Source organism: Bubalus bubalis, chromosome 10 (genome assembly GCF_019923935.1).
Source record: "Bubalus bubalis isolate 160015118507 breed Murrah chromosome 10, NDDB_SH_1, whole genome shotgun sequence".
In the NCBI taxonomy this organism is placed as follows: Eukaryota; Metazoa; Chordata; class Mammalia; order Artiodactyla; family Bovidae; genus Bubalus; species Bubalus bubalis.
This window is the reverse complement of record NC_059166.1, coordinates 95,403,148-95,421,281: the sequence shown is the minus strand read 5'-3', so window position 1 is coordinate 95,421,281 and position 18,134 is coordinate 95,403,148. Positions and strand designations below refer to the sequence as shown.

General features: G+C 43.0%; 1 protein-coding gene across 2 annotated transcripts in view; it reads right to left on the bottom strand.

Annotated features, from left to right (window-relative positions):
* The window catches only part of LMBRD1 (LMBR1 domain containing 1), a 136,798-nt gene that overhangs the window by 104,720 nt on the left and 13,944 nt on the right, over positions 1-18,134 (bottom strand). For both annotated transcript variants that reach the window (XM_044924545.1, XM_006074255.3), the window contains exon 3: positions 6,864-6,924. In XM_044924545.1, coding sequence (XP_044780480.1) covers positions 6,864-6,924 — 61 coding nt within the window. The remainder of the gene's footprint in view (positions 1-6,863; positions 6,925-18,134) is intronic.

Sequence of the window (18,134 nt, the reverse complement as noted above, 5' to 3'; positions counted from 1 at the left end):
ACGGATATGAAGTTCAAGAGAGGTCTGCAGGGCAGTGACACCTGCTCAGCACTCACACGTCTCACACTCCCAGCATGGTGCAGAGGCACTGCTCCAGCCTCATCACACACACGGAGAAGCCAGAGAGAAGTGAAGGGACCTCAAGGTACCACGGCACGATTCACAGATTAGACAGCAAGTTCAGAGTAACTGTATAAACTCCAGCTACAAGTGTTCAGCAACTAACCAACTGGGAGAGAGGAGAAATGGTGTGTGTGTGCTAAGTCACTTGAGTCATATCCGACTCTTTGCAACCCTGCAGACTGTAGCCCGCCAGGCTCCTCTGACCATGGGATTCTCCAGGCAAAGATACTGGAGTGGGTTGCCATGCCCTCCTGCAGGGGATCTTCCTGACCCAGGGATCGAACCCGTGTCTCTTACGTCTGCTGCATTGGCAGGCAGGGTCTTTACCACTAGTGCCACATGGGAAACTCTCTTAGGTGCTCCAGAATGCCTGCCACAAGAACAGTTTTGAAACAGGATTGAAGGAGCAGGGTACAACCTTTTAAAAGAATGACATGGCCTGAGAATACAACATAAAATGATTAGAACTAAACAGGTCCAAGATGACAGATGAGTCCACTTCCACTACACCTGAGTCTCAGTGTATGCTCACTGTAACCCATCAGCAGACCAAGTGACACACCCACAGGCACCGAGACGGTTCTAAGGCTGACCATAGCACTAAAAAATTGGGTGGTGGCTCAATCCTGGAAATCTCTGGCCATTCCCCAAACAGCTAGACTACCTGTCCCACTACTCATTATCCTAGGAAGTTACCCACCCCTATAAAACACCATCCCATGCCCTGGGGCTGCCCTCACCTGCTGAGATGGTACACGCTGTCTGTGGAGTGTGTTTCTCTCGAAATAAATCCACTTCTTACCTCTCCCTGTGGCTCTCACTGAGTTCTTTCCATGACGAGACACCAAGACCCTGAGTTTCATTAAGTCCTGAGACCAGGAATATCATGATCTCAACTAGAAGATCATGGGTACAAGCCCCAGGCTGGGTCTTGGTTGGGGTCAAGCCTGGATGTGTGGGTTCAAGTTCAAATCTGAGGTGCATGGTTTCAGTTTGAATCCTTCTTGGTCAATCTTATTGATACCAGTTCTATAATTTAACTCACCTAAATATGCATACACTTGGCAAACTCTATTTCCACTACAGAATTCCTTAACAGAAAAAAGTGAGAATTTATTATATAATCTATGTGGGATTGTTTGAAAAAGAACACCCATAAAATGGAAAACAATGCAGTATACATACATCCACGCCCTACACACATATACACAAGAGCCTCCTAGCAGCAGCACTGCTGCTGCTGCTGCTGCTAAGTTGCTTCAGTCGTGTCTGACTCTGTGTGACCCCATAGACGGAAGCCCACCAGGCTCCCCCGTCCCTGGGATTCTCCAGGCAAGAACACTGGAGTGGGTTGCCATTTCCTTCTCCAATGCATGAAAGTGAAAAGTGAAAGCGAAGTCGCTCAGTCGTGTCCGACTCAGCGACCCCATGGACTGCAGCCTACCAGGCTCCTCCATCCATGGGATTTTCCAGGCAGGAGTACTGGAGTGGGGTGCCATCGCCTTCTCTGCAGCAGCACTGGGAACGGCCAAATGCTAAACAAGCCAGCTGATCACCAGTAGGAGCGTGGATAAACCACGATACACGGCTACAGTGAAGCATTATACAGCAGTAGGAATAAACAAGGCACTGTTACCTGCAACAATATGGATGATTTTCAAATGTAACGCTGAGCACTAAGGAGGCCAAATAGGAAACAACACACAGGATATGATTCAGTTTTTATGTACACAAGAGACAGCCCAAAAATCAGCGTCAAGAGGAGATAGTGTCACCAGAAGCAAGTGACAGGACAACCACAGACAAGCCCGCACCACAGCCCTGAACACCCCGGCTCTTGGTTTGGGCTTTCCCTGTGTCTAAACTGCCCTGCACTCACAGCAAAATCAAAACACGCGTGAAGATAAATGATTAAGTAAAAGGAAAATTCACTTAAAAGAAGCTAAAGGGAAGTAGATGGTCAAAGAATTAAAACTAAAAATTTCAACAACAGTCAGAGAAGAGAGATAAACATTTACAATAAATTATAATAAATAAAAAGAAAGAATTTAAAGATAAAAATTAATCTGATGCCAAACAGAACTCAGATAAAAGGCTAAACATATACAGAGGAGTTAATAAGAAGCTCAAATGTGAACCTAAAACAGAACTGAGAGCCAAAGACTCAGGCAAGAGAAACTTTAAAAGAAAATATCAAAATGACTAATACAATTATGTAAAGTTTAAAAATAAAATAAAATTAAAAAAAAAAAAGAAAAGAAAATATCAAAGAAGTTTGAAGGCAAAGATGAATAAACAAAAATACTCAAAAGGAAAAGAAAAATGAGACAATGTTTCTGGGGTGGGCACAACATCCTCTGATGAGACAGTCTTCTTCTGAGTACAGGGTCACCACGAGTACAGGTTAAAGGGGCAGAAGTAGGCAATTCACCAGCTTCCCGGGTGGCACTAGTGGTAAATAACCTGCCTGACAATCAGGAGACATAAGAGATGCAGGTTCAATCCCTGGGTCAGGAAGATCCCCTGGAGGAGGGCATGACAACCCACTCCAGTATCCTTGCCTGGAGAATTCCATGGACAGAGGAGCCTGGCGGGCTACAGTCCACAGGGTTGCAAAGCGTCGGACATGACTGAAGTGTCTAAGCATGCACGCGTGCACACACACACGCACGCACACACACACATGCACACAAGCTAGTCTACCCTCTCAGCCTTCTGTGAGCTCCAGGAAGCTGTGTCTTTGTAGGCAGCTTCAGTTAACACAGCCTGGTAATAACCAATCAGCAGCTGAGGTATCTGCAGCAGCATTCACTTCCACAAAGTTTCCAGAAAAAAACACCCAAAGTTCTATTAATACAACAGAAGTTTCTTTAAACATGTGGTTTCAGGACCTCAAGATCAGCACAGATCAGCAGGATATCTGCACATGAAATCATCTTCATGACAATGTAAGATGCTATTTCCCTTTCCCCTGGCAGTTACTACATTCTTCACCCTCTAGCACTCACCAGCGTGGGGCACTTGTAATCAGGAAAGTACCCTTAAGCAGAAATACTTCTGAGATGTCCACCCATGAGTGCTCATCTGGTCTAAGTTCTGTTTAAGGAAGTACACATTCAGCGTCCTTGTGAGAACCACTAGTGCTATTTCAGCTGTGAGCTGCACTAGGCACTTCTTCTCAAATAGTATCATTTTCGCTTGAAAGAACAAAGGACAGAAAAGCAATAGTAATCCAGATTGGAGTATTAGGCGACTCTCTCAGAAATGAACAAAGTGAACCTATCACTTCAAAGAAAGTAAGTGACAGTATTTGTTACTAGTGATAAAACTTGAGGTCTCAAGAGAGAATCAGAAATTTGGGGGAAACTTGAATCCAGCACCTCGAGCCTTCCATCCTTCCCATACGTAAGTGCTTCTCTGATAAGAAGAGTGGTGATGTTAACAGAATGCCAACGTAAATCAGAGTCTCTCTGGATGTAATCTAGTATTCCATATTATTTAAAAGGCCTCCAGGTGATGTTTGAAGCTGCCCCAGAAGTTCCATGCTAAGCATTCCCATAGGTAACAAACATCCCCAGAAGAGTTTATTAAAAGACAGCTCACTTAACAGTAAGCAGCTCCAGCTTAGGAAACATTATAATAATACTATAATAATGCCCATTCTGGACTAATCATTCACTAACAAGGTGATCTGTAACATCCTGAGGTATCAATTTCTTTATCAGTAAATTGTAGAAAATACCTCCACAAAATGACATTCCTGAAGATCAACGAAAACGTTAAATGTGAAAGCCTTGCACAATACCTGGCAAGGTCAGGCAACAAAAATGTGTTGGTATGTTAGAAGAGATTAGATGAACTACAGAATCTCACAGCAGGGAACGGATAAAATAGCGCTTTGGATTCTCTGGAGTCTGTGTGGCACTCAGGGTGCAGGAGAAGCGAAGTAATGGGCAGTTAGGTACTATTGAGCATTTCTAGGAAACAGCCGGGCTTGAGGACAGTTACCATCTCAGAAGCTATGATTCTTAGCTGTAGGTCATCATCCGAGTCAAAGACCTACCAATCATAGCTAAAATGAATTAAGTAACATAATGACAACAACCATTAATATTATTAAATCCTCTTGCTTCGATTCCACAGTCATCAGGAAATCTTTTTTTTTCATAATTTGGCTTCTCATGCAAAATTCTTTCCTAGATCAGTGACTCTCCTATCTCAAAGTAGTCTCTCACTACAATCCAAATTATACAGAGAATCAAACCCTAAATCCCTAAGTCATCTTGTTTATAAAGATTAATTTTTCCCCATGTATTTAAAATGACACTAGAGACACATTATCCTTAGGAGGATTAAGAAAAATTATCACAAATCATTTTCTGTAGACTTAATTCTCTCTATAAAACAAACGGGAAAGATTGCCGAATTAACACTCCAGTGTAGAAGTCTTTGTACCCTTGACTATGATGGATCAACACAGTAGCCTCTAGGTTCAATGATAAGATAGGGTTCATAAACCTGGACTGCACCTAGATAAAATCAGGCTTATCTTGTCACATTTTGCAGCACAAATGCAGTTTAGTGTCACAAAGAGACAGGCCCCACCCATAGAACTGTTTTGATGAGGGGATTTATATCCTGTCAAACTAGAATCAAGATTGCCAGGAGAAATCTCAACAACCTCTGATATTCAGATGACTGGCAACCCACTCCAGTATTCTTGCCTAGAGAATCCCAAGGATAGAGGAGTCCGGTGCGCTGCAGTCTATGAGGTCGCACAGAGTTGGACACGACTGAAGTGACTTAGCAGCAGCAGCACCCTTATGACAGAAAGCAAAGAGGAACTAAAAAGCCTCTTGATGAAGGTGAAAGAGGAGAGTGAAAAAAGCTGGATTAAAACTCAATATTCAGAAAACTAAGATCATGTCATCCAGTCCCATTACTTCATGGCAAACAGATGGGGAAACAGTGGTAACAGTGGCTGACTTTATTTTCTTAGGCTCCAAAATCACTGCAGATGGTGACTGCAGCCATAAAATTAAAAGATGCTTGCTCCTTGAAAGAAAAGCCATGACAAACCTAGACTATGTATTAAAAAGCAGAGATATCACTTTGCTGACAAAGGTCCATATAGTCAAAGTTTTTCCAGTAGCCATTTATGGACATGAGAGTTGGACCATAAAGAAGACTGAGAGCTGAAAAATTGATGCTTTAGAACTGCGATGCTAGAGAAGACTCTTGAGAGTCCCTTGGACTTCAAGGAGATCAAACCAGTCCATCCTAAAGGAAATCAACCCTGAATATTCACTAGAAGGACTGATGCTGAAGCTGAAACTCCAATACTTTGGCCACTGATGAGAAGAACTGACTCACTGAAAAAGACCTGATGCTGGGAAAGATTGAAGGCAGGAGGAGAAGGGGACGACAGAGGATGAGATGGTTGGATGGCACCACCAACTCAATGGACATGAGTTTGAATAACTCTGGGAGATGGTGAAGGACAGGGAAACCTGGTGTGCTGCAGTCCATGGGGTCGCAAAGAGTCGGACACAACTGAATGACTGAACATGCACACAGTAAATTTGTAACGAAAAGCAATAGACTGCTTAATATACCAGCATTTCAAGTGTTCACTTACTAGGTCAAATATGAAGTTTATGATACATATTTAATGTATTCATAAGAAATAATGAATTCTTTATCAAAACACCATAAAAATATTTCTAAAATCTATACCAAAGAAAAAGAATTTCATAGGTCCTGCAGATTTTAGGTAGGTAAGGGACAAAGTTAGAGCCAAAGCAGCTAAATTAAAATCCTATGACATCCTTGAAAAACTCATCCTATCAACACAAACTTCTACGGATGTTTTTTCAGTATTCTACAAAAAATTTTTTTCAACCTCTTGACTCACTGCTAACTGAAAAAAAAGGACATCCCTTTTCTAATTCAGCACTTAAACATTTTTTAAAAGCACATTTATATGTTTTCAAAGAAAACACTTGGGAAACATTTAAGTGGTTATTATAAATAGCTTCCCTAATCCAACACTACAGAAGGAAGAGAGGAAACAAAGGAGGAAGGGCCCAGGTCTCCATGCTGTGCTGTGCTTAGTCACTCAGTTGCATGGGACTCTTCGCAACCCCATGGACTGCAGCCCGCCAGGCTCCTCTGTCCATGGGGATCCTCCAGTCAAGAATACTGGAGTGGGTAGCTGAAATCCCTTCTCCAGGGGATCTTCCCGACCAAGAAATCAGACTGGGGTCCCCTTCATCGCAGGTGAATTCTTAACCAGCTGAGCTACCAGGGAAGCCCTCAATCCCCCATGACTCCCAGATTAATAGGCTCTGTAGAGTATAGAAAAGGTGATGCTGCAAACTCCCAGACAGTACACTCTACTACTGCCAATACTTAGAAGAAATTTCTGGAATACAGATACTCAAAATCAACACTTCAAGTGGGAAAGTGGTAAAGAAGGTGAGCAAACAATGGTATCTATCAGAGGCAGAGAGCTGAGACTTAACATGACTAAACGTCTACAGAGAAGGGCGGCAGGTGAACCTTAATGAAGCAAAGTATCTTACAGAAGCTTCAAGATGACGAGGTGAATTCTATACTACTTATTTCTGGTGCTGAAACACTCATCTCAAGTGCAATCTCAAAATTTAAAGTTTATATGTAGCTTTATTCTACACTTTGGTGACCAGCCCAGACAGGAAATGAAATGGAAATTTACTCACTATAGTAACCATACAGTACAGTGTCCTCGATCTGTCTGCTGACGTTCGCGTTGGCCCAGTCCTAGGACAAAAAGGAAACAACAGAAATATTAATGAAACATCTAATTGCTTAACAGTTATACTTAAGTCTTAATATGATCGAGTATCACTTTAAAATGTATCATTGACACCGACAGGTATGGTCTGTGCCTTCAAGAAGTGACAGACGAGTAAAAAGACAACTGCATTAGCAGGTAAATGTGAGCAAGCGTGAGCAGGTGGTTCTGAGGAAGTTCATGAGATGGAAGTCGACTGACTGTCAGAGGTGGCTTCCCAGGGCAACTAAACAGGGTCTGAAAAACACAGCGGGAAGGAGGGAAGACAGTGAAGGCACACACATGGAGAGTCTGAAAAGCCTGCAAAGAAGCAAAATACAGACTCATTAGAGCTTCTGGAAAGGGAAGGGAAAACAGGTGAGCGAGGGAGAGGAGGGGCAGGTGTGAGGGCTTCTGAGTCACCTTAAGTAGGCCGGGCTCTGTCGGAGGCAAGGGGAAGCAGAGGCACACTGCTATACAGAGCGACAGGGACGATGTGGAATGAGAAACAAGGTATTCAGCATAACATGCATTTTTAAAATACCTAAGAGTAAACTAAACTCCTTTGCATTCAACCCAATTATTTTTTAATTAGTAATTTTAGAAAATTAATTCAAATTAATCTCAAATTTTTTAAAAACTACATTAATTAGAACTGAGATATAATAGCAAGTCTTTTTGAATACCCTAATTTTATGCATATAAAAAATTAAACCTGGAGAGTCTATGTGACTTGCTATTAAGTAACAAGGCTCATTTTAGTATTCAGGTCAATTCTGTTCCATCAATACTTTAAGAATCCCACTTACAAGTCTTTTAAGGCAGAGTGGTAACATTCAATTATCCTAAAATAATTTAGGTTTTTCTTTTTTATCCCTTTTTCACTTATAAACACCTACAGCAAGGATCTATGAATTTCTAATTGAAAAATGCCTAAAAGAACAGAAGTGTGGAAAACTCAAATTTAGCACTACAGACACAAACCCTGGCACACAGTGCACAATAAAAATACTATTTCTCCAATAGCAATGAAGACTGTGAAAAACTTAAGAATAGGCTAAACTTTAAAATTATGTTACCTGAATAAAGAAACAAGTAACTACAGAATATGAAGAAGATCCAAATGAAAAGTCAGTGTTTCCACATGAAAAGGCTGTAAATACCAAATCCATGAAACCATACACTGCCAATCAAAATCCCAACAGCAGGGACAATGCTCTGACATGGTGGTTCCAAAAGTCGTCTGGAAAACATACAAAGAGCTAAGAAAATTTTTGTAAAAGACCAACAAGGAGGAATTTAGCCAATTACTAAACCTTATTAATAAACCATGAAAATCTATTATTAATATCATAGTGACCTTCCATTTACCTAAATGGCAAGATTTAAAACATTAAAAATATCCAGCAATGGCAAACGTGGAGGAAAAGCCATCTACACACAGTAATTAGTAAGAAAGACAGTCCATGATATAGATCATCCATGATATAGATCATTTTTGCTGGAATCTGTCCTAAAAAGATTCACACAAATCAGGACAGATATGCACAGGGATGTTTTGAAACAAGTAGTCCTGCCCACTTAACAACCTCAAGACCTCCGGAGGGATGCCTGGCAGCTTGCAAGCCCAGGCCCCGCACCGCCCACAGCAGGTGGGCTGTCCTCCCCTCAGTCACTCGGCGGACCAAGGGGCCCAGAGGCACGGGGTGCCCAGCCCCTGTGGTGTCCCCGGCCTGCAGACAGCGGGTATTCCAGCTCGTGTTGGGGGGACCCACATCCACGGTGTTGATCTACCTGAGGCTACTCTTCCGCCTGCCCCACAGGCAGAGGTGCCTCTGCTGAAGCACCCACACTACGGGAAAGCTCACCACTTCACAGAATGGGAAGCGTGTAAGACTGTGTGGACCTGCTGACCCTTATTCCCATAAATTACAGCCTCCACCAATCAATGGTGATTGATTTTTCTTCACCCGACAATATTCAGGGTGGTCCAATGGTTAAGAATCTGTTTTGCCATGCAGGGGACAAGGGTTCAATCCCTGATCAGGGCACTAAGATCCAACACGCCTCCACGCAAGTTAGGCCATGCGCCACAACTAGAAAGTCTGTGCACCCCAACAGAAAGATCAATAAACAACAGGATAATGTTGTTTAAAATGCTAAAAAACAATAAGAAGCCACAAAAAATGAGACAATCTAATCACCTGGGGAGAAACAATAAAATGTATTATTGTACCTTTATAATGTGGAATACCATATGGACATTAAAATCTCTAAAATGTATATAAACTGGTATATATGGATATCCATGAACTATTTCTGAATGGGGCTAAAAAGAACAAGTTGCAATCAATAACACTCACAATCTTTGACTAAAAAATGTAATCAAAGAAACACCAAATATATACTACAGAAAAATAAAAATAAAGTTAAGCAGTGCTCACTGCACAAGACTGGAAAAAGCACTGTGGTAAATTCTAACCAATGACGAGAAATTTTTTCTTCAGGTATCCAAATGAATGAATACAACCAAAACTTCAGCTACCAAAAGCTGTGTTTCTTAAGTGATTATTTATATATCAAAACAAATTTTTAAAGATTTTTGAAACTTGACGATTTTTTGAAACAGAGGATAATTACAGCTATTCCTCGGCAAGATTCCAACCAACGAGGTATTAATGTACCCACTGACAGTCACATAAAAGTTAAACTTAAAAACTGAAGAAGACAATAACCTCAGAAGAAGACACAAGTAGAAATACTGGAGGTAGTTTAAAATCAATGGGCTTCCCTGGTAAAGAATCTGCCTGCTAATGCAGGAGACGCAGGTTGGATCCTTGGGTTGGGAAGATCCCCTGAAGAAGGAAATGGCAACCACTCCAGTATTCTTACCTGGGAAATCCCATGGATGAAGGGGCCTGGTGGGCTACAGTCCATGGGGTGGTAAGAGTCAGACACAACTTAGCACTAAACAACAACGATTTAAACTCAAAAGTTCACTGACATTTAGTGTCTTTTACCCTCAAGGGTTCTTTCCTTTAACCAAATCTTGCAGCAGTTAGAGAATATTACTGTTACTATTTTAAAGCAAAAATATGTGTAAAATATACAACATCACTCAAGTACTATTTGTATATTTGGCTTTTATATACAATCTTGCCTCCAAGGTATCTGATTCACTGTCAAAAGAGCCCCATTTATGAAACTTCCACATTTTGAAAATTGCTTAGTTATGCCCTTGATACATTTTACAAACTTCTGCCTCCCAAAGTAGAGACCAAAAAAAAAAACTTCAGAAGACCCAAAGGAATGTGAGAGAAACAAGAACTAATACTACACAGAGAATACACAAGAAGAACATTTTAGAGAAAAAAGGAAAAGGAGATACAGTCCATGAAGCGAAAAGGTAGTGATTTGTATACATAAAGCTCCTTTTCCATCCTTCCAGGAGACCTTTTGAAATGCTCAGTCCAACCCAAAGCTACACTTAAGTACCCTTAACTTTACCAGATAACCTCCCTTTAGACCTGTGGCTCTCACTCATGGATGACTCTCCCTGAGAGGACACCTGGCAGTGTCTTGGAGACAGTGGGGCTGGGGAGAGGGCTGGGGGAGAGACAGCATGCTACTGGCATCCGAAGGTGGAGGTTAGGCTCTGCTAAATGGCTGCAACACACAGGACCGCCCCTTACAGGAAATGAAGCACTCAGCACAGAAGCCAATGCTTAAGAAACCCGGACCTGAAGTTCTCTAAAATAATCTGAGGACCAAAAACAAGAGCTACTCAGTTCAGTCCCAAATGGAGACCCTGTTCCACCTGTACTCAGACGCTAGCGCTTCCTTCTGCTGAGTGCCCATGCTATTTACAGCCAAGCCTTTCACGCTGAGGCCCGCAACCCTCTGCTTCTGCAAGGACACAACACCGGGCCTGCAACAATACCCTCCCCTGACAAACATCTCTCCCACTCTACTGAATCCTTCAGTGTATGCATTCCAGTAGTTTCCATCAAACACCACAGTCACCACAAATAAAAACACCCCTCCCTCAACCCACCTCCTACACCCCTGGAGGACGGAGCTTCCTGAAAAGCTGCCAGCATCCCGTCACTGCTCCCTCACCTTCCTGCCCACACTTAGCTCACTCCCACCTGACCACCCACTGCTCCAAAGAGATTACTCTTCACCAAAGGCGAGGGGTCACTCCCTTGCCGCTCTCCCTCCACTTCTCAGCATTGCTCTTGAAGCACATCCGCTGAGAAGCACCCCTCTTCCATTTTCCTTCCCCCCACCAGGCTGCAGCCCCACCCCGTGGGTGGCCTCCACATAATAATACAGCTCTGCCATCCCTGGCCCAGCCCTGGTGTCAAGCCTTCTCTGACACTCACTCTCCCCAGCTACGGGTCTGTCCACAGCTCTAAATACCATCCACAGGCTGATGACTTTCAGACAGCACAAAGGTTTCCCTGGAGCTTAACTCGCCACTTGACTGCACCACCTAAATATATATGATAGGCACCTGGAAGGTAACCTGTCCAGAATGCAGCTCTTTTTCTAACATCCCCTCAGCAGAGACATTATTTTGCTAACAAAGGTCCGTCTAGTCAAGGCTATGGTTTTTCCAGTAGTCATGTATGGATGTGACAGTTGGACCATAAAGAAAGCTGGGCACCAAAGAATTGATGCTTTTAAACTGTGGTGTTGGAGAAGACTCTTGAGAATCGCTTGGACAGCAAGGAGATCCAACCAGTCCATCCCAAAGGAAATCAGTCCTGACTATTCATTGGAAGGACTGATGCTGAAGCTGAAACTCCAATACTTCGGCCACCTGATGTGAAGAACTGACTCATTGGAAAAGACCCTGATGCTGGGAAAGATTGAAGGCAGGAGAACAAGGGGACGGCAGAGGATGAGATGGTTGGACGGCATCACTGACTTGATGGACAAGAGTTTGAGCAAGCTCCAGGATTTGTTGATGCACAGGGAGGCCTGGTGTGTTGCAGTCCTTGGTGTTGCAAGGAGTTGGACACGACCGAGCGACTGAACTGAACTCACTTGCCCACATGCATACACAGGCCTTATTATTCCCCAGGCATCCCTATTGCTCTAAAGTGTCCTAGGCATCACTGCTCAGTTTTCTTTTTCCTTCACCCCCATATCTAATGCATCAGCAAAGCCACGCAGTCTACCTCCAAAATACATGCCGACTTTAATCACTTTTCTTCACCAACACCACTCTAATCCCAAGTTAACTTTATTTTTGAAAACCTTAACTTCCCACTGCACTGAGAAGAAAATCTAAACCCATCGACATGAACTAAAGGGAAAAACAATAGGTCCCCACCTTCCTCTTGACCTCAGCTGGTACCACAGCACAACCCAACACCACCCCTCAGTCCAGCAGACCAGATGCATGTCTCCCCGAGGGCCGATGTCCTGCTGCGGCGTCTCCATGAAGGCCACCTCACTTGGGTCTCACCTTAAGGACCCTCTGCAGCAGTCTGGCCTTCCCCTCCTCCCACCTCAACACCCACTGCTGAGTGGACGCTCACATTGGTCTGCTCTGCATCCTCACAGAACTGAGCACTAGGAAGCGAGCTGGTCTGGCCTCAGAGAACGTACACGGCCTGAGAGCAGTGGACTCACTGGTTTTCAGCATCAGTCTCCAGCACCCACAACTGTCAGGTCTGTATTAAATACTTAGCAAATACTAAGTGCATGAATACATTTAAGGTGTAGTAAGAACACAAAGTTCTAAGGTACAATTATCTGCATCTGAGAGGAGGAATGAGGCAATAGGAGAGCGTTCAACATAAACACCTGATAATCTCAGGCCATAAAGAGATTATCACTGATGGACGGAAGGAAGAAATGAATATTTTAGCTACCAAAACAAATATTTTTATATTAACTAATTTTAATTAGTTAATATAATTAGTTAACACATCTTAACTAATTTTATACACTGTATAAAATAAAGAATATTTGCTCATGTTAATGGCTGTTTCTGATTTTTTTTTTTTAGTAGTACACTTTAGCTCAGTGGTAAAGAATCTGCCTGCAATGCAGGAAACACAGGAGCTGTGGGTTTGATCCCTGGGTCGGGAAAGAAGAGGAGGAAATGGCAACCCACTCCAGTATTCTTGCCTGGAGAAGTCCATGCACAGAGGAACCTGGAGGGCCAAGTCCATGAGGTCACAAAGAGTCGGACATGACTGAGCATGCACACTTTGTATGTTTCATGAGCCAAAGTTATTGGCCAACTACACAAGGCACTATAATAGAACACTTTCAGCTATTCTTTACAGTTTTGTGGTTTTTAATCTGTGAAGTTAATTATTACACAGAAAACTAGAAACAATGAAATTATCTGGCAAAAAACATTCATAGTGCCAGGAGCTGAAAAAAGAGGTCAATGGAAACACTTCAGACTTTATCACAATATACCCTTGACCAAAGGAAGGCAGAAATAACTAGTAAGGTAAAGTAGACAAAACAGAGAAAGTGTAGTTGACTGCCTGCCTGGTGTCCTCAGCTCTTAAGCCCAATGTCAGCAGGCCTTGACATCTCAAGTTTCCAAACTGTACCTCATAAGCAGGTTCCTAATCAGTTTAGAGGCTTCAACATCCAAGGTGGAAACTGAGAAACTCAGATGACAGACATATTCATTTAGGAGTAAGAAATGCACTTTGTAAAACTTAGGCCACAACATAATTCATCATGGAAAACAACAACCTACACATTCTAATAAGGACGAAAGAGATTAAAGGTGCTGTGGCACACTTTTATCCTGAGACACCTAAATTCACAGCTCCGGCATGAAGTCTGAAACTAGTTCTTAAATACTAATGTTTAAATACTCTTGTCTTTTACTAAGCATCTCAAGAGAATTCATTAATAATTTTTTGGAGAAAATACTCTTTAAAGTTTACCAGACTTAGTTCTTTGAAAGTCTCTTGAGTTCTCATTTAACTATTAGCACAGGCCAGCTTCAAATGACAACTCTTAGGAAATTCACTAGTCCCCCAGCCAGTGCTCCAAAACAAAGAAAAGACAAAAAGGGAAACAAAGAATATTTTAAAACATCAATATATATACATCAAAGTATTGGGGAAAAACTGGTATATTATCTAAGCTTTTGGCTGGCTAAAAATAAACATAACTAGACAGAAACAACTATTAATAAGTAAATGAAAAGTAGAAAAAAAATGAGTCAATTCCTAGGCAGGTTGATAAGAAGTCTGGGGTCCCTGAGGAGGAGAAAGGGGTCCAGGGTTCTCAAAGTAGAAATAGGGGTCTGGAATTCTCAAGGAGGAAGAAAGGAGAAACATCTGTTTTTTCCTCTATACTTCTTAATCTTAGTCACATAAAGTATTTTTTTTTTTTCTTTAAGCCCAGAACTGATGATTACACAACAAACAACTCAGTTTAAACTCTGTACTAAGGATTATAGAACAACAATGTATCCTGCTTGAGGAAAGTTTCTCCTTCCTAAAAACCTTCTGGCTAATCCTGTTCTTTTAAAATGTAAATTGTGGGAGTGGGTCTAGTAAGATCTTTACAACCTTGGACATTCTTTTGATTTATTGTAATAACCAATTAAAAACGTATAGCTCCCTTGCTAACACGAGCAAGGGGGGCACTCTCATCCTCCTTCTGAGGTCTGTGTCAGAACCTTTCTCTGTCCCTTTTCATACCTTAATAAAACTGCTACACAAAAGCTCTTGAGTGATCAAGCCTGGTCCCTGGTCCTGAAGCTAAATCTTCTTCTTCGGAGATCATGAATCCGACACTGTTCACCGTAAGCCATCACCTTGGGGGCTGGTCCGGGATCTTCAGGCCAAAGTAAGAACACTGAGAGCTGTCTCTGCTTTCTCAGTAAACAGGTTTTCTGCTTTACTAACTCTATGGTGTGCTTGTGTGAATGGATGATACGCCCTGCATGAAGCGAGCATTGAGCCCTGCTCTGCAGTTTCACAGTGTCTTGTAATGACTGAGGGTAGCCCCCAAAAGGGGAATCTCATCAGGGGTTTATATTTATACTGACCTGCCAATGCCAAGAGACACCCAACGTCCCTGCGAGAGGAGCAGCCAGAAATGGGCGAAGCATGTGGACAGAACTTTCCTTTCTCAGTCATCTTTTCCTGGTCTCTTTGACCATTTCCTAAGTGTGTGGGGAATTAGAGCTACTAACATAATCTGTCTGATCAGACTTTCAAGGGACTTGTGATCCATGCTGTTACTATGTACTTTTACTTAGACCCCAAGTATGTAAGCGCCTAGCCTTGCTAGGAGCCGAAAGTTCCAAGAGCACGTTTGGGAGCAAGGTGGAGCTCCAGCTCCAGGAACGTCTCTCAGTCTCTCAGGCACTCTCTTGGCTGCCGACCTCAGGAGCCAGGGACCTGAAAGTGAGTCTCTGTCATGGCTGTGTCTCCTATCTACGTGGAGAGAAGCCCTGCTGGTGACCATGAGGCTTTCAAGGACATAGATCGGGAATTGCAAGATGTGGTTAGATTGGAATTACAATGGGCTTCTTTTGTGGTAATGTCAGCTCTTAGCAGACCAGAGAAGGCTCTCTGATGACTTTTGTCTCAACTCCCTAGATACTCCTTTTGTGCAATCTGTAGACATGAACTGGAAGGATTAGCCCTAGTGGCTTGAGGATAAAAAACACTTTTTCCTCGCTGGCTGACCCTTTTCCTATCACATATGCTGGCGTGGTGACACTCAGGAGGGACATCTTGGTTGCTGTTTGTCCCTTTATGACTCACCGCTTCTACTGCGGTCAGCACTGTACTCAGGAATGTGCCTGGGCACACTTAAGACGGAGGCTTCCCCTGGTAGTACTAGCTTGGGAAACATTCCGGGAAGTCAAATGTCTTGGTGGTAAGAAACTGGAAATCAGTCTGGGATGCTATCAGGCCTACCCCTGGGGCACCTCTACCCCGCCTCAGGGGGACAACCAGGAGGGACGAGTAAGATGCCTGCGTTGGTAAGGGACAGACTAAGTCCGACCAGGGAAGGAAAACCTTGGTGAAGAGTCTGTCTACACCCCCATTTAGAGCAGGAAGGGACACTTCTAGTGGAAAGAAGCCACGGTTGTGGATGCGGCTTTTTTCTCTCTCACAGATGGGAGCTAACAGTTCCAGAACCACTCATTTACAATGTATTTTAAAAAACTGGGACAAGTTTGATACCCAGAGTTTAAAGAGACATGCCTGATCTTCTTCTGTGATACTGAATGGCCATAGTATCCTTTAGAAGATGGGGAAACGCTGGCCTGTTAAAAGGTCTCTCAATTACGATACTGTTTCACAACTAGACCAGTTCTGTAGAAAACAAGAGAAATGGGCAGAAGTGCCATACGTGTTGCTCTTTGTCTCTCTCGAGACATGCCAGACTTATGTCCTAAGGGTGCAGATTTGGGTGTGAAACCTTCAGCTCCCTCCTGTCCTCCTACTTTGCCCCTGTATCTGGGGCTCCCAACTGAACTACTCTCAAGCCTCAAGGCTGAGGATCAGGGCACCCTTCCAGGAGGGGCTGCCTCAGTCTAGGTAGAATTTCAAACAGTCCCAATGCGGTCCAGACTATTCAGAGGGTATGTCTTAGGACTGACGCTCACTCCTGACTTGAGAGCTTGAGTTCTGGGGGAAGCTACTGCTTTTGGAAATAAATGGCTTGAACATGAGACAAGGGGGAAAAGCGAACATGAAATAGCCGTCATCCCTACTGGGAGTCAAGCAGTTCCCACAACTGTGCCAGACTGAGGCTATAACACGGCTAAAGGAAGGTAGGATCAGAGTCTTTGCAAGAAGTAACCTTCAAGGACTCAAGCAAGCGCACACTAAGACTAAACTATGCTAAGCTGGCTGACATAGAACAGGAAGAGAAGGAAACTCCTAGTAATTCCTAGATAGAGTATGGGAGGCTCTCCATAAGTTTACTGACATTGATCCTGAAAGTGCAGAGGGAGGAATGATCTTAAAAGATTTATCACTCATTCAGCTCCAGATATCCACCATAAGTTACAAAAACAGGCATTTGGACCAAATCAGTCTTTAAAAATTTTAAACTGTTGCAGCTGGCTCAGATGGTATATTATGGTAGAGAATAAGAGGAAAATACGAGTCAAAAAAAAAAAAAAAAAAAAAAAAAAGACCAGGGAAAGACTGAATCCCCAGCATGACTGTTAGACCCTCTCTGAAACAGCCTGAGAAGAATGCCAAGAGGGACCCAGGTAAAAAGGGATGGGCTTGCTATTACTGTGGAAACGAGGGGCACCTCAAGCAGGATTGCCCTCAGGCCTCTAAGCCACCCCAGCTCCATGTCCAGTCTGCAAGGGACCACAATGGAGGAAAGACTACCCCAGAGGCATAGGTTTCAGGGGTCGGACTTGCAAGACAATCAGGACTGAAGGTGCCCAGGGGTCCCCACACAAGCTCCCGTCCTAATTACACCTGAGGAACCCCGGGTATTAATAACTGTGGGGGCCAACACATCAATCTCTTTTGGACACTGGGGCAACTTTCTGCTCACTAAAGCCCCTGGTCCACTTTCCTCCCGATCCACTATCGTAATGGGGCTGTTTGGACAAGCCAAACGCTATTATTTCAGTCATCCTTTAAGCTGCAACTGGGACTCTGTGCTATTTCTCACATTTCTGATCGTGCCAGAGCTTCCCCCACCCCTTCTGGGGAGGGATATACTAAACAAGGTCCAGGCCTCTGTTTTCATGAATATGGAGCCTGCTCTTATAACTGAAGAAAATGTGAATCCTAAAAAAAAAAAGAAAAGAAAAGAAAATGTAAATCCTAAAGTGTGGGCTGATGGAAAAACTGTGGGTCAAGCACAAAATGCTATTCCTGTCACTATCAAACTCAAAGACTCTCACCTATTTCCACATCAAAAGCAGTATCCATTAAAACCTGAGGTTAAGGAAGGGTTAAAACCCATCATTGAAAATTTAGAGGAACAAGGACTATTAATCCCCTGTAACAGTCCATGCAGCACTCCTATTTTGGGTGTAAAAAAAAGTCAAACGATAAATGGAGACTTGTTCAAGATATACAAATAGTAAGTGCCTAATCCTGATACTTCATTGTCTGAAATTTCTGACTGAACCAAATATTTTTCAGTCATTGATCTTAAGTTTGCTTTCTAGAATTGAATCTATACTAAATCATCCTCTACCATGACTTTA